We start from the raw sequence: 17,439 nt of genomic DNA on the forward strand, positions 1-17,439 counted from the left end.
TTCCAAATACATGTAGTGTACTTTGACCGCAGTCTCGGGTGCTCCACTACAGAAGGCCAGTCCTTCTCTGGATGCCACCCCCATTCATGCTGTATTGTTCTGCTTTTTCTATTTTGATACACTTGTTTTGATCATTAATCTTTATTCATTGTATGTTTGAAGTATGAATGGAAATAAAACAAACAAACAAAACAAACAAACCAATGACAAAGTTTCTTGATATCCTCACATATACTCCCTCCCATGTAATTGGTAACAATGTGGCCCTCCGCTAAATTTCTAAAAGCAGCCATCCATTATGAGGTCTATGGGCAGTTGCGTCCCTCCCCCCAACCCAACGGTCATCCCCCATCCCCCACTCGTGGACACAGTCTGGCGTGGCACGGTGCGTTGCTTGACTGAGAGTGAACGCTTTGAACTAAAGAAGTATGTAAAGGAGATCACATAGACATTCCCTATAACATAACCTGACAATTTGAGCGCCCCAAAAAAGCCAGTGGAGCATTTCATTCGAAAACTAAAAGTTGCTTCAATATTAAGCAAACTTACATCAGAATTTTAACCCCATAAATTTTAAACCCATAATTGGATTCAAAATATAAATACCACAAAGGGAAAGTAATGCTGCACATAAAAACAAACTTAGTTTAACTAGGAACTGCCACGCAGCAGTGGGCTTGATAGCTCAATTGGAGGAGCATGTTGATCAGGGACTTTTTCCCATATTGGGATTCATCATCCCCAGCAAAGCAAAACATTTTTCTCTTTATTATGCATTTAAAAACATCTGGCCAATCCAGCTCGGCATGTTGTTACCCAACTCATGAATTATTCACGCTTTTGTCACAGGTTTTAGAGCTTGTAGCCAATCAGATCAGTGATCTGGAGCCCCTGTGCAACAAGCCGCCACCCACTTTGAACCACCTGGGCCTGGGTCTCAACAGAATCTCTGCCCTCCATGATTACATCACAGGAGCCCACTGGTAAGCTTGAAACAAGTGACAGAACTTGAGTTAGAGAAATAGCGCAGTGCCATTTTTTAAAACTCGGCATCAACCCTGGCTGTGGCTTCATTTGGGATCCAGAGTCATTTTTGACACATTTAGCGTGGGAACCTGAACAAAATAAATCCTTACCTAGTCCCCACAATAGAAAATTATTGTTTCTGTTGTAAAGAAATGGAGCTGCATTGAGCAGAATGGTATTTTAGTCGTGGCTTAAAAAAATTGTTAAGCCGAAATGTGCAGCCAAAGCTTGAAGCAAACCAAGGTTTGAAAAAGCCTCCAAGTATGGACTATCTTGTTGTGCTAGATTAGAAATGGTGCAGTGTTGGCTAATTTGACTTGAAACTGGATTACATGTACTTGTGATTATCTTGTGGTTGGCATGCCATTGACTTGTGATTAACTAATGATTGACTTGTGATTGACTTATGATTCACCTGCGATCAGCTTGTGATGGACCTGTGATGGACATGTGACATACTTGTGATGGACTTTGTTGACTTTGCGAAGTCGACTTGTGTATGTCATGTGAGTGGCTTGTAAATGACTTTTGATCGACTTATGATTGACTTATGTGATTAACTTGTGATTGACATGTGTTTGTCATGTGATTGACTTGTGACTGACTAGTGATTGACTTGGGATTGACATGCAATTGAATTGTGGTTGACTTGCGATAGACATGTGATTGACTCAATGATATTTTTTGTGTTTTTTATTCTTAGGCCAAATCTACTATCGTTGGACCTTAGTCATAACAATCTCTGTGATTTGGTCGAGGTGGTACAGACACTAGCGACGCTCCCTAAACTCAGGAATCTTGTCTTGGTGGGCAACCCTCTGGCAGTAAGTAATTTCAAAAGAAATATTGATTTAAAAATGTCCTTGTTATATTTACAAACATATCCATTTAAAATACAACATTTGTGCCACTCGTTTATTTAGTTGATTCCAGGTTATCGCGGATTCATCGTTGACAGTCTCCGTAGCTTGTCCATTCTGGACGATCTGGGCATCTCCGCTGACGAGAAGCACCACTTCAAAGGACTGGCGAGAAAACTGGGTAAATTCACGTATGCGTGGGGACAGGCAATGGCCTCACAGCTTCTGAGATTTCATTGGTTGCAATGCATTGTGGGAAATTTGTTTTGACGTGATCTTGGTGATGGGCTCTGTTCATGAACAGTAGGTGGCGCTTTGGGGTTATTTCCATAACTCTTGTGTATGAGCACTGGTCCCAATTTCATAGCGCTGCTTAACAGCCAACTTTGTGCTTACCGAGCCTTCATCTATTTCATAGGGACCGTTAAGCTGTAAGCACAGCAAAAACACGCTTAACCCCAGAAGAAAACTTTGCTTAAAGGAAATGTACATCATTGGCTTTTGCTTTAATTTTCAGAAATGAACTATTTGAGGGGTTAGTATAATAGATCAAATTATTGTTGCACTGACATGTTTGAAGTTTTGTGTTCGGAAATGCTGAAAAAACCAAGAAAAAACAAAAATGTTCAAGTAGTCTGGTTCCCTGACTCCACTGAATATTAAATGATTCAATTTACAGATGCCGGAAAATTGTACGGTAAGGGAACCAGTCTAGCTGGCCAGCCCCCATTCATGAACATGCAACCAATAGGAAACAAAATTTGGACTAAAGAAAAAATGCTAAATTGGGAGCAGCAGTTGAAATATAGTTAGGTTTTTCCAACGGTGGTCGGCCGACCACCGTTGGAAATGTATACAATAATGCCATTTACTTGAAAATGACTCCACACCAGGTGCCATAATTTTACAGGATGCTTTAGACTGTCATTTACCAACATCCTGTAAGGTATTTCGTAAAAACTTGGTAGTTTTATTTTTCGATGCTTGCAAATGTTGTAATTTCCCTTTAAATCACTGACGTAACAATACAAATAACCATGCGCGTGCAACCGCTAGCACATCCACGCCATGTAATAGTGCTTAAGCAGCAGCCTGATTTTCTGTTATAGTAAGCACAACTTTTCTGCTTACTGTTAAGCAGTGCTATGAAATTGGGCCCTGATCAGTGCACACAGTGCGATGTACGCACTTCTAATTTTGTATCTGCATACACGCACAAACTCATCTACCATGAATATTCATGCCATGTAAGTAAAGTCACTACTATGAATATTCATGCAATGTAAATAATCCCAACCATGAATATTCATGCCTTTATTACCATCAAAAATGAAGCTAGTACACTATGAATCGTTATGCCATCAAAAATGAAACCAGGCATTGTCATGAATATTCATGTATCAAAATCAAGTCATGAATATTTGTGCCGTCACTAACCATTAAAAATGAAGCAAATGCTGTGAATAATCATTCCTTAACTATGATATCAAACAGTACAAGATTTCCTTTTTGTTTTGCTATTCACAGAGTTTATTTTGGACGAATCGAAAGTGACTGTCAAGGTTGGCATGGTAACAGGAATACCGATGCCACCAGAACTTCAGGTAAAAAGAAACTGTGAAATTGTTTTTCTTAACTGTTTTCACTTTGTTTTTTATACCATTTTTTACTAGCTTACAGAATAGAAATTTGTCTAAATTTATTTCATGACAAGGCCTTCGCGGGAAAATCTAAAACCTTTTTGTATAAAATTATATTTCCTAACCTACCAAATGTGATCATTATTTAAAGGGAATATACATCATTTGCTTTTACTATAATTTTCAGAAATGGATGGAATTGGGGGGTTGGAAATATATGGCAAATATAGTTACACTGACTTTTTTGAGGTTTTGGGTTCGAAAATGCTTTAAAAACCTAGAAAAACAATCCTTTTCCTGTAGTCTGGTTCCCTGACTCCATATAAGAAGAAACAGAGCAGTTTACATACATTGGGGAATTGTAAGGTCAGGGAACCAGTCTAGCTGGCTCGTACCCGTTCATAGGTTTGTAATCGATTGCAAACAAGTGCGATGGTCAATTGGGGCCAGTATTTGAGAAAAAAAAAACCCAGTTTTTTCCAACGCTGATCGGCCGATCAGCGTTGGAAATTGATACAAAAATACCACTTTTCTTGAAAATGACAGTATACCAGGTGCCATGATTTTACAGGATGCTTTACACTGTCATTCACTAACAGTCCAGCAAGGTATTTTATAATGATTTGGTAGTTTCATATTTTGATGTTTGCAAATGTTGTATTTTCCCTTTAAACAGTGTAAGATGGTTGAATGAATGCAGGACACTGTAGGTAGAAAGTGAACTGTAAAATTGACAGTGTCACTTTCAAGGTGAATTCTTAGTTGCATGTTATATTGTGCACTACCTTTATTCTACAGTGCTGTATAAGTCCCTGTCATCTGATCAGTGGGTCATTGATCACGTGCCATTGAATTATTCGTCCCAACGCACAGCGCGGTCGCACGGCGAAAATAGAAGTTCCATTCCACGGTAAATGGAAGTTCCATTGCATGGTTACACTTTTGGCAGCTCTGACCAACCAGATGCAAGGATTTATTCAGGCTTGTACTCTACTCCCAACCCAGGGGGATTTAAAAGTTGTCATGCACTACAACTTACTTGGTCATTACATCAAGGCCTTTCCTTGCCACGCCCAGACAAAACCTGCACAGCCCTCCATAGACAACCTATCCCTAGCACAGCACCCAACAGACTGAAGCACACGTGGCTAGTTCAAATTCCATGCACATGGGGCTTACAATAGAATTATGCAAATAAGATGCTGCATGCCTGGCTGGACTGATACACACTCAGCTCAGGGGTGTGGTGGATGAGAGGGGCAGGCTAAACCAAAATAGAAGGTGGGGAGGAAGGTAATGATGAAGGGCTATTTTCATTACAATAGTTTCACATTCGTGCAATGGAAAGAATATCTCATGTGGTGACAGAGGGAATGTTCCATTATATGGAATGGAACATTCCATCTGTCATCTCATGAAATTATTCTTACCGTTGCACTCACAAACATACATTAATTGTATGTAAAAATCAGTGTACTGGAATACCCCTTCCTAGAAGGGGAAAAACTCTCACATTTCAACATAACAAATTTGCTTTGAAGACGACAGAAGAACTGCCGGAGTTTCCCATTGTGACTCGCACATACTACGTGGAGTACATGTTCCTGGAGGATTTCCAGGCTAGGACCAGCTCCCCCCTTAGTAAAGACGTCTCGTCACCCAGGGCGGACAAAGAAAACGTCGAACAGGAGAAGGAAGACGCGGTAAAAACTTTGCGTTTTTTTTCTTTTAGAGTTGAAACAAGCAGAGAGTAAAAAAAATGTCATGGGGTGGGGGGGGGGGGGTAGTGTGGGTGGGTTCAGGTATTAGCTGGGGAGTAAACCTGCGATGGACTAGCATCCTATCTAGGGGAATAGAAATATTCTCAGTTGTTTATATATCAAGAAAACTCGAGATAACTCGAGATAAACGTTGGCTTGAAGAACCGTATTCGCATGGGTCAGACTTAATTACTTCTGCTAAAACTGGGACAAAAACAATTCACAATTCACTAAATTTTGATGACAGTTTCTGTTTCAAGAACTATTGTCAATTAGGGCGTTACCCGATTACCGTATTTTTTTCCCGTTTCGTTTGCTCTCATACTAATAGGCTCAAGCGCCAGAAATCGTCATCGACAACCAACAGGACACAACTACCGATCAAGGTACGTGTAGTGATTTATAATTTTATCAAAAGTGATGAAGGGGATAATGGTGTGATGGGCCAGTTAAAAACATGTGGTTTAAAATGAGGTAGGGGCCTTGCCACCGATAATGGCCCGATCTAAGTTATCGGCAACCAGGCCTCTAACCGGTTTGAAACATCACGTTTAAACTGCTGCGTCGCACTATTATCCCCATTCATAGACACCATTTCAATCAAAGGCTAACAAAAAGTCAAAAAAAATTGGCAAAAATTCAAACATTTTGTTGTATCATTTTACTCTATGTTTAGATCAGGCCACTTCTGGTGTGTGGAGAGCATACCAGCGTTTCTCAAGCAATGATTATTTTTTTTGCGTACTGTGAAATGAGTGCCCTCACATTGGCCGAGTGAGTAAGCCTAAGAGCGCCCTCTGCTTTTCATGCACAGAACCATTGTATACATTGTAATTTCAACCAACAGCTGTGCCAGTCCCGGAAGGTACCTTCTTCACCGAAGCAGATGAGGACCCTGCTAAACCTCCCCCGTCGGCCACTAATGGTACAGACCACTCCCCATCGCCACCACCACCCCTTAAGCTCGTACCATACCGGACAGAGGGGTTGAATTGGTCGGAGGAGGGGCTGGAGTTTGCCTGGGAGCAGGAGTTGGTGATTGACGATTTGCCAGCACTGAAGGAATTCTTCAAGCGAGGAATGCAGATCGCTGTTAAAGAGGATAAGGTATTTACTGAACATCTCATTGTTTTATAATTCTCATTAGGGTGTTCATTTGCGAGTAATGTATTATTTGATTTACTCGAGACTGCATTTGACCAAATATTCAGATATTGAGATATTTCCAATTTGTTTTGTATTATTTGCCTTCTTTTATTCAAGGTGTTGTCTGTGCCAGCTGAAGAAGGTGAGGAGAGGGCCAGTGAGGCTGGCAAGAAGGGCGCAGGAGCGGGGCCCAAATCGGCCAAAACGGGCAAAGACAGCAAGAGCGAGAAGGCAGACAAGCCAAAAGTGAGTCAGACGTACAAACTTCTCTGTCAGTTTCAGTATCTAGTTTTTTGTGTGTGGTCAAACTGTTGCGAGGGAAATTTTCCTTATGGAGTCCGTGCACAAGCACCCCACCAATGGCCAGAAAAGGAGAGTTGGGGGTGACCTAGACTGGTTCCCTATCCATCCACTGTGTATTTTGAATATATCCAAAGTTATTGGAGGTGAGGATTAGACTTGGAGACCATCGCAAGTTGAATTCGAACGTATTGGCGCGCCGACGATGCCAGGCGCTCACGCGAAGGCGCGATGGCTATAGCTTTTGCACATGCAGGAAGTCGTGCATACTTGGCGTGAACCAGTACAGTATATGCGCACGCTGTTGTCCCGTCCATGGAGCTGTCAAAAGAGGTCAAAATGCGCCCTCTTTTGTTAGCGCACGCAGCCCATAGGCTAATGGCATCTCAGTTATTTATAGACACTGCATGAACAGATGTAGATGCGCACAATGAAATAACCACACAAAATGGTGATATAACCAGAATATTTTTCTAAGCCACATACGTATCCCATACTCGCAGCATTTCTAATGGATGGTATTTTATTCTGAGTGTACACACACTTGTAGCGTCGTCGTGTCTGTACATGGTTCCTTATGGTTACTTCTTCTTTTTTCCTAAATCGTATAGGAGAAAGCAGGTGGCGGGAAGAAGAAGAAGAAAGAACCAGAGATTGAGCTGCTGCACTCCCCACCAGAGGTCACCGTCCTGGGTTGTACACTGTAGACTTGGCAGGATTCGTGGAGGGAGACTACCACGTTGAAGAGACGTGCACCTGTGGGGGAGGGGCCTTGGATGCGGGGGAGGAGGAGGAAGAAGAAAAGAAAGATGATGGCTTGGACTCCAAGAAGGTGGATAATTGTCACTCAGCAATTTTCAAAAAATTACTTTATAGCAATTTTTTTTTTTTTTTTTTTTTTAGAATATTAGCATATGACCAGAAATCTGCTAAGATGTTGCTTAGAAAATATTTAAAAAAATAATGCTTAGCCAAAGATGGTACTAAGCAGTATTTACATTGCCCAGCAACTTAATTTTCCAAGCAGGAATCAAAGAAGAACCAGTCACAAAGTTTTCATGAAGCACCTTCTTAAAATTTGCCAATGAACTTGTAAAGCAAGGAGCTGCTAACCACAGAAATATTTAATGTGGGATGAATGCCAATTGACAACCATTTTTTTTTTCAGGACAAGAAGAAGAAAAAGGAAAGTGGAGACACTTCCAAAGCTAAGAAGGGGAAAGACAGCAAGGACAAAGACAAGACAAGGACAAAGGTGGGACATATTTGGGTCTGTTGGTTTGTTTGATTGTTTGTTTTCTTTTTTGTTTTACTTCAAATATTGAACATTGTGTGGTCTTTGGTTGGCTTTTTAAAGGGCATGGAATTTGCACATGGAAGACTTTTTGGCATTTTTTACCATTTTTTTTTCAGGCAAGAAACCTGGCAAACCTGAGAAGAAGGACTCCAAGGCAAAGCGACCGGAATCTCAAGCCAGCGATGACGAGGAGAGACAGACTCCACCCCCTCCGCTGAATGTACACTTCCAGGTAAGATAAACTCCACCCCTCCACTATAAATTTACACAACTAGGTAAGATAGACTCCACCTCTTTCACTGAATGCATACATCCAGGTTAGATAGACTCCACCCCTCCACTGAATGCATACATCCAGGTTAGATAGACTCCACCCTCTCCACTGAATGTATACATCCAGGTTAAATAGACTCCACCCCTCCACTGAATGCATACATCCAGGTTAGATAGACTCCACCCTCTCCACTGGATGTATACATCCAGTTAAGATAGACTCCACCCTCTCCACTGAATGTATACATCCAGGTAAGATAGACTCCACCCCTCCACTGAATGTATACATCCAGTTTAAATAGACTCCACCCCTCCACTGAATATATACATCCAGGTTAGATAGACTCCACCCCCTCCACTGGATGTATACATCCAGTTTAGATAGACTCCACCCCTCCATTGGATGTATACATCCAGTTTAGATAGACTCCACCCCCTCCACTGAATGTATACATTCAGGTAAGATAGACTCCACCCCCTCCACTGAATGTATACATGCAGGTAAGATAGACTCCACCCCCTCCATTGAATGTACACATCTAGGTATTAGATAGACCCGACCACCTCCACTGAATGTATATACATCCAAGTAAGATAGATTCCACCCCTCCACTGAGACTCAAACTTCTCCCCTTCCACTGAATGTACAAATTCAGGAAAGTTTTAATCCAACCCCTCTTTTGAATGCACATTCAGGTAAGATAAACTCTGCCCCTTACTCTTACTGGCACATCCAGGTAAGACTCCTCCCCGTCAACTGAATGTACACATCCCTTTGATATTGACTCAGCCCACTGCTCGACTTAATTTAAATATCCAGTTAAAATATACTATGCCCTCTTCTGAATATGTTATGTTAGGTATCTGCCCTCTACTGAATATGTAATGTTAGGTATCTTCAATTCAGTCACCAACCCTCCCTGATTTTATGGTTAAACTCTGCCCCTCCACTGAATTGTAGCATTTGATTTGACTCCACCCCTCAACATGCTCAGTTAGTCTGCAATATTGATGCTGTATGTATTTGTGTAATTCTCTACAGGTTGAGCTTCATCGCTGGTTGACCGCCAGGGATTCCATCCCCAAACCACCGGTGGTCAAACAACCAGAGGACGATGGTGGGAAGAGTGAGGCGGGGACACAAGGATAAATGGGAGGGGCTTGTCAAGAGACAAAGGGATAGAAAGAAGGGAAATGTCAGGTTAAAGATGATAGAGAGAAGAGTGAGACAGGAATTTAAGTGAATGCGTATCAAGACAGACGATGATGGGAGATTTGACGAAATGTGGGAGTGGCTTGTCAAAAATAAGATGATGGGCGGGAGGGGGGGGGGGGACTCAAGGAAAGGTGGGCCAGTCAAGATGATGGAAATTGGGAAGGTTGAAGTGGGAAGCAAGGTTGGGAGGGAGGGAGGGAGGGGCATATCTCATGAGGAAAGATTATGGAAGGATGCTTGGTAGAACTGTGCTGTGAATAAAGTAAAGGAGGAGGGGCTTGTGAAAGGAAGATGAAACTGGAAGGGTTGGGCTGAAGATACAAGGGTGTTATGAAAAATTAGAGGATGGTGGGAGGAGCTGGGACAGGGATGAGTTGGAGGGGCAAAAGGGAAGATGGGATAAATGCAGGAATAGGGGGATAAGTGGGAGGAGCTTGATACATGGGAGGGGTATAGCAAGATGAATATGGACTGTTCATGAGTCGAGGACTAAGGAATAGGTGGGAACACAAAGATAAATGGTAGGTGCATTTTAAGCCGGGCATCTTGAGATGGTAAAGGAATATGATGGGACGTACTAGGAAACAATTAAAATGGATAGTTGAAGGGGAACATTTGTATTACATTCCGTCTACAAATCTTTTTGTACATTTTTTTTAAATTAAATGTACACTTTGAAGCACATTCTGTACAAAGGTTTATCTCTAAGATGTTTTTTGTTGTTTATTAAATGTGTTGCTGAAGAATTGTACATATTTTTTGAAAATAAATGTGATTCAAACGATATAGCACATGCACAAGAATTGTCTGCAAATATCTGAGTTACTGTACTTTATAAAATTTTGACCAAAAAAAATGAAGCTGCTTGAAATTTGAAGGGTATATGCCTGAATGCCTTTAAAACTCATTTCTATTGCATTTTCGTCAGATGAGCCTTTAAATGTGTCAACATTTTTGGGAAAAATCAGTCAATTCTTTTTTAATAAATCAATGGATTTTGCCCAAATGTTTTCAATAATTGGTATTTCAATACGGGTATTTCCCGCGCGCAGAAATGTAGAAAGTTGGCCAAATGTAATTTAAAAAGTAACATGTTTTCAGTTCTGGAATGTATTTTGTTTATTTGCAAACATGACAAAAAATGGAATGTTTTGGAATGTTTGAAAAACTTTGAATTTTTTTCCCTTCAGTTTTGGCCAAAATGAAATTGGGTGAAACTTGCATTTCTAGTCCGTCTTTTGACAGATATTCAAAATATTCAAGATAATTCAAAAAAAAATCGGGGGAAATCGTTCGTCCCCCCGCCCCCCCCGGCGTATTTTTTTGACAAATGTTTTTTTGTCAGCAATGATTTAAAGTGTTAGTTCTTGTGACATCAATCCCATAAACGAAAACCCGCTCAACAACCATTACAATGCGCCGTGAAAATGCCCATATAATATATAGTATTATACATAATAATGGTCAGTTTTGAAGAGCCTCCGCCCCCTTTGGAAAATGGGTGCCAGCCCCCCCCCCCCCCCCCCCTTTTGATTTTACGGAGGGCAAGGGTCCGGAGAAAAAAACAGGCGACATTTCGGCGCAGATGTGCGGTTGCCCCCCCCCCCCCCCCCCCCCCCCCCCGACATCAAAAGCTGGATACGCTGCTGATTGGCGGGCACATATAGTTTTCGAAAACCGGCACAACAGTCCAAGTAAGTTTGCTACGTTTGGCCATGAAATCTAACCACTGGCCTTCAAAGGTTACGTAAATTGACTTAACTACTGTATGTACTTCAGAAGATGATGCAGTTATTGAGGACACGGTTCGAAATTTTAACTTTTCAAAGAACTTAATCCGTCAGTGATCTTTGACCTTTGTTGATTTTCTGAGGTGGGCGTGGTTACAGTTTGACTATGCACTCAATATTTGAAGGATTGAGAGACAGTCAAAAAGAATTTCAGCTAGATACAAAATTTAACGTATTTTAATTCAGTATATATTAAGTAGCACAAAGTCTTTGTAATTTTTGCGTAGGAACAACATTTCAACATATCGGGAGTTAATTAAATAATAGGGCCTGCAAACCAAATTTTTCGCGCTCTTTTAATTACGCATATTTCAGGTGATGCCATGCGAATGTCATAAGTTTTCTTAGATTCACTATCATCATATCTTAGATTCACTATCATCATTTAGACATCAAGTCTAAAAAAAAAAGAAGAAGAAGAAGAAGAAGAAGAAAGAACGGTCAATAGACTGTAACCCCAGACATATTTTTATTTTATTCAAAACTACTTCGCGGAAGATTACTGTGATAGGGCCCTGGCGTAGAAAATTGGTTCGCGTCGCTGAAGTGTACCAGCTGTGATAAGGCACTTTCCAAAATGACTGGTCCGCGCCCCAATGCTGTTGAAATCACAGCGATGCGGGGAGCCAGGGACCATGTGACTGCATGCGTATATATGCCCCACCCGAATTTTCCGCGTGGTTGTTTCACGCACTCGAAGTTGGCGGGCACATGGGCTGGAAACCGTTACAACGTTCAAAGTAAGTTTGCCACTTTTACCCCAAAAACCTAACAATTTGGCTGTCAAGAATTTAGTAGAAATGACTGCACTACTATAGGCACTTGTGAAATTGACGGCACAGCAAACTCCGCGTTGGAAATTTGAACTTTTGGAGGACGAAAATCGTCAGTGGTTTTACCATTCAATTTTCTGAGGTGGGCGTGGTTACAATTTAAGGGGTCCAGGCGCAGTTCTAGAGCCAATTTTTTTTCGCAGTGGCTATTGTTACGGCAGCCGTAACGCATTTCCTACTATCGTTACGGTAGACTGCAACTTTTATAAAAACATGAGAAGAAAATATAAAATTAGAAGGAAAAAAGTGAATTTGAACGTTTTGAAATTCGGACTTATTTCCCTTTTAAAAAAATCCTCCAAAGCCTCGGGTTAGAAAAGGAAAAAAATTCGAGTGCAAAACTGAAATGCGAACCCGACAGAGGGAATGTTCCATTATATGGAATGGAACATTCCATCTGTCATCTCATGAAATTATTCTTACCGTTGCACTCACAAACATACATTAATTGTATGTAAAAATCAGTGTACTGGAATACCCCTTCCTAGAAGGGGAAAAACTCTCACATTTCAACATAACAAATTTGCTTTGAAGACGACAGAAGAACTGCCGGAGTTTCCCATTGTGACTCGCACATACTACGTGGAGTACATGTTCCTGGAGGATTTCCAGGCTAGGACCAGCTCCCCCCTTAGTAAAGACGTCTCGTCACCCAGGGCGGACAAAGAAAACGTCGAACAGGAGAAGGAAGACGCGGTAAAAACTTTGCGTTTTTTTTCTTTTAGAGTTGAAACAAGCAGAGAGTAAAAAAAATGTCATGGGGGTGGGGGGGGGGGGGGGGTAGTGTGGGTGGGTTCAGGTATTAGCTGGGGAGTAAACCTGCGATGGACTAGCATCCTATCTAGGGGGAATAGAAATATTCTCAGTTGTTTATATATCAAGAAAACTCGAGATAACTCGAGATAAACGTTGGCTTGAAGAACCGTATTCGCATGGGTCAGACTTAATTACTTCTGCTAAAACTGGGACAAAAACAATTCACAATTCACTAAATTTTGATGACAGTTTCTGTTTCAAGAACTATTGTCAATTAGGGCGTTACCCGATTACCGTATTTTTTTCCCGTTTCGTTTGCTCTCATACTAATAGGCTCAAGCGCCAGAAATCGTCATCGACAACCAACAGGACACAACTACCGATCAAGGTACGTGTAGTGATTTATAATTTTATCAAAAGTGATGAAGGGGATAATGGTGTGATGGGCCAGTTAAAAACATGTGGTTTAAAATGAGGTAGGGGCCTTGCCACCGATAATGGCCCGATCTAAGTTATCGGCAACCAGGCCTCTAACCGGTTTGAAACATCACGTTTAAACTGCTGCGTCGCACTATTATCCCCATTCATAGACACCATTTCAATCAAAGGCTAACAAAAAAGTCAAAAAAATTGGCAAAAATTCAAACATTTTGTTGTATCATTTTACTCTATGTTTAGATCAGGCCACTTCTGGTGTGTGGAGAGCATACCAGCGTTTCTCAAGCAATGATTATTTTTTTTGCGTACTGTGAAATGAGTGCCCTCACATTGGCCGAGTGAGTAAGCCTAAGAGCGCCCTCTGCTTTTCATGCACAGAACCATTGTATACATTGTAATTTCAACCAACAGCTGTGCCAGTCCCGGAAGGTACCTTCTTCACCGAAGCAGATGAGGACCCTGCTAAACCTCCCCCGTCGGCCACTAATGGTACAGACCACTCCCCATCGCCACCACCACCCCTTAAGCTCGTACCATACCGGACAGAGGGGTTGAATTGGTCGGAGGAGGGGCTGGAGTTTGCCTGGGAGCAGGAGTTGGTGATTGACGATTTGCCAGCACTGAAGGAATTCTTCAAGCGAGGAATGCAGATCGCTGTTAAAGAGGATAAGGTATTTACTGAACATCTCATTGTTTTATAATTCTCATTAGGGTGTTCATTTGCGAGTAATGTATTATTTGATTTACTCGAGACTGCATTTGACCAAATATTCAGATATTGAGATATTTCCAATTTGTTTTGTATTATTTGCCTTCTTTTATTCAAGGTGTTGTCTGTGCCAGCTGAAGAAGGTGAGGAGAGGGCCAGTGAGGCTGGCAAGAAGGGCGCAGGAGCGGGGCCCAAATCGGCCAAAACGGGCAAAGACAGCAAGAGCGAGAAGGCAGACAAGCCAAAAGTGAGTCAGACGTACAAACTTCTCTGTCAGTTTCAGTATCTAGTTTTTTGTGTGTGGTCAAACTGTTGCGAGGGAAATTTTCCTTATGGAGTCCGTGCACAAGCACCCCACCAATGGCCAGAAAAGGAGAGTTGGGGGTGACCTAGACTGGTTCCCTATCCATCCACTGTGTATTTTGAATATATCCAAAGTTATTGGAGGTGAGGATTAGACTTGGAGACCATCGCAAGTTGAATTCGAACGTATTGGCGCGCCGACGATGCCAGGCGCTCACGCGAAGGCGCGATGGCTATAGCTTTTGCACATGCAGGAAGTCGTGCATACTTGGCGTGAACCAGTACAGTATATGCGCACGCTGTTGTCCCGTCCATGGAGCTGTCAAAAGAGGTCAAAATGCGCCCTCTTTTGTTAGCGCACGCAGCCCATAGGCTAATGGCATCTCAGTTATTTATAGACACTGCATGAACAGATGTAGATGCGCACAATGAAATAACCACACAAAATGGTGATATAACCAGAATATTTTTCTAAGCCACATACGTATCCCATACTCGCAGCATTTCTAATGGATGGTATTTTATTCTGAGTGTACACACACTTGTAGCGTCGTCGTGTCTGTACATGGTTCCTTATGGTTACTTCTTCTTTTTTCCTAAATCGTATAGGAGAAAGCAGGTGGCGGGAAGAAGAAGAAGAAAGAACCAGAGATTGAGCTGCTGCACTCCCCACCAGAGGTCACCGTCCTGGGGTTGTACACTGTAGACTTGGCAGGATTCGTGGAGGGAGACTACCACGTTGAAGAGACGTGCACCTGTGGGGGAGGGGCCTTGGATGCGGGGGAGGAGGAGGAAGAAGAAAAGAAAGATGATGGCTTGGACTCCAAGAAGGTGGATAATTGTCACTCAGCAATTTTCAAAAAATTACTTTATAGCAATTTTTTTTTTTTTTTTTTTTTTAGAATATTAGCATATGACCAGAAATCTGCTAAGATGTTGCTTAGAAAATATTTAAAAAAATAATGCTTAGCCAAAGATGGTACTAAGCAGTATTTACATTGCCCAGCAACTTAATTTTCCAAGCAGGAATCAAAGAAGAACCAGTCACAAAGTTTTCATGAAGCACCTTCTTAAAATTTGCCAATGAACTTGTAAAGCAAGGAGCTGCTAACCACAGAAATATTTAATGTGGGATGAATGCCAATTGACAACCATTTTTTTTTTCAGGACAAGAAGAAGAAAAAGGAAAGTGGAGACACTTCCAAAGCTAAGAGGGGAAAGACAGCAAGGACAAAGACAAAGACAAGGACAAAGGTGGGACATATTTGGGTCTGTTGGTTTGTTTGATTGTTTGTTTTCTTTTTTGTTTTACTTCAAATATTGAACATTGTGTGGTCTTTGGTTGGCTTTTTAAAGGGCATGGAATTTGCACATGGAAGACTTTTTGGCATTTTTTACCATTTTTTTTTCAGGCAAGAAACCTGGCAAACCTGAGAAGAAGGACTCCAAGGCAAAGCGACCGGAATCTCAAGCCAGCGATGACGAGGAGAGACAGACTCCACCCCCTCCGCTGAATGTACACTTCCAGGTAAGATAAACTCCACCCCTCCACTATAAATTTACACAACTAGGTAAGATAGACTCCACCTCTTTCACTGAATGCATACATCCAGGTTAGATAGACTCCACCCCTCCACTGAATGCATACATCCAGGTTAGATAGACTCCACCCTCTCCACTGAATGTATACATCCAGGTTAAATAGACTCCACCCCTCCACTGAATGCATACATCCAGGTTAGATAGACTCCACCCTCTCCACTGGATGTATACATCCAGTTAAGATAGACTCCACCCTCTCCACTGAATGTATACATCCAGGTAAGATAGACTCCACCCCTCCACTGAATGTATACATCCAGTTTAAATAGACTCCACCCCTCCACTGAATATATACATCCAGGTTAGATAGACTCCACCCCCTCCACTGGATGTATACATCCAGTTTAGATAGACTCCACCCCTCCATTGGATGTATACATCCAGTTTAGATAGACTCCACCCCCTCCACTGAATGTATACATTCAGGTAAGATAGACTCCACCCCCTCCACTGAATGTATACATGCAGGTAAGATAGACTCCACCCCCTCCATTGAATGTACACATCTAGGTATTAGATAGACCCGACCACCTCCACTGAATGTATATACATCCAAGTAAGATAGATTCCACCCCTCCACTGAGACTCAAACTTCTCCCCTTCCACTGAATGTACAAATTCAGGAAAGTTTTAATCCAACCCCTCTTTTGAATGCACATTCAGGTAAGATAAACTCTGCCCCTTACTCTTACTGGGCACATCCAGGTAAGACTCCTCCCCGTCAACTGAATGTACACATCCCTTTGATATTGACTCAGCCCACTGCTCGACTTAATTTAAATATCCAGTTAAAATATACTATGCCCTCTTCTGAATATGTAATGTTAGGTATCTGCCCTCTACTGAATATGTAATGTTAGGTATCTTCAATTCAGTCACCAACCCTCCCTGATTTTATGGTTAAACTCTGCCCCTCCACTGAATTGTAGCATTTGATTTGACTCCACCCCTCAACATGCTCAGTTAGTCTGCAATATTGATGCTGTATGTATTTGTGTAATTCTCTACAGGTTGAGCTTCATCGCTGGTTGACCGCCAGGGATTCCATCCCCAAACCACCGGTGGTCAAACAACCAGAGGACGATGGTGGGAAGAGTGAGGCGGGGACACAAGGATAAATGGGAGGGGCTTGTCAAGAGACAAAGGGATAGAAAGAAGGGAAATGTCAGGTTAAAGATGATAGAGAGAAGAGTGAGACAGGAATTTAAGTGAATGCGTATCAAGACAGACGATGATGGGAGATTTGACGAAATGTGGGAGTGGCTTGTCAAAAAATAAGATGATGGGCGGGAGGGGGGGGGGGACTCAAGGAAAGGTGGGCCAGTCAAGATGATGGAAATTGGGAAGGTTGAAGTGGGAAGCAAGGTTGGGAGGGAGGGAGGGAGGGGCATATCTCATGAGGAAAGATTATGGAAGGATGCTTGGTAGAACTGTGCTGTGAATAAAGTAAAGGAGGAGGGGCTTGTGAAAGGAAGATGAAACTGGAAGGG

The 17,439-nt window shown here is 42.0% G+C and overlaps 1 protein-coding gene across 1 annotated transcript in view; it reads left to right on the forward strand.

Annotated features, from left to right (window-relative positions):
* The window catches only part of LOC119726905 (leucine-rich repeat-containing protein 43-like), a 30,977-nt gene extending 13,749 nt beyond the window's left edge, over positions 1 to 17,228 (forward strand). Inside the window, 21 exon segments of the mRNA XM_038198757.1 lie at positions 850 to 983; positions 1,730 to 1,850; positions 1,950 to 2,067; positions 3,414 to 3,490; positions 5,068 to 5,229; positions 5,618 to 5,672; positions 6,134 to 6,393; positions 6,550 to 6,678; positions 7,344 to 7,425; positions 7,428 to 7,564; positions 7,901 to 7,987; positions 8,146 to 8,244; positions 9,345 to 9,434; positions 12,556 to 12,837; positions 13,231 to 13,285; positions 13,747 to 14,006; positions 14,163 to 14,291; positions 14,957 to 15,178; positions 15,515 to 15,620; positions 15,760 to 15,875; positions 16,960 to 17,228. Coding sequence (XP_038054685.1) covers positions 850 to 983; positions 1,730 to 1,850; positions 1,950 to 2,067; positions 3,414 to 3,490; positions 5,068 to 5,229; positions 5,618 to 5,672; positions 6,134 to 6,393; positions 6,550 to 6,678; positions 7,344 to 7,425; positions 7,428 to 7,564; positions 7,901 to 7,987; positions 8,146 to 8,244; positions 9,345 to 9,434; positions 12,556 to 12,837; positions 13,231 to 13,285; positions 13,747 to 14,006; positions 14,163 to 14,291; positions 14,957 to 15,178; positions 15,515 to 15,620; positions 15,760 to 15,875; positions 16,960 to 17,067 — 2,829 coding nt within the window. The 3' untranslated portion in view covers positions 17,068 to 17,228.
* Positions 17,229 to 17,439: the final 211 nt, after the last annotated feature.

Source organism: Patiria miniata, unplaced genomic scaffold (genome assembly GCF_015706575.1).
Source record: "Patiria miniata isolate m_02_andy unplaced genomic scaffold, ASM1570657v1 HiC_scaffold_2, whole genome shotgun sequence".
Taxonomy (NCBI): domain Eukaryota; kingdom Metazoa; phylum Echinodermata; class Asteroidea; order Valvatida; family Asterinidae; genus Patiria; species Patiria miniata.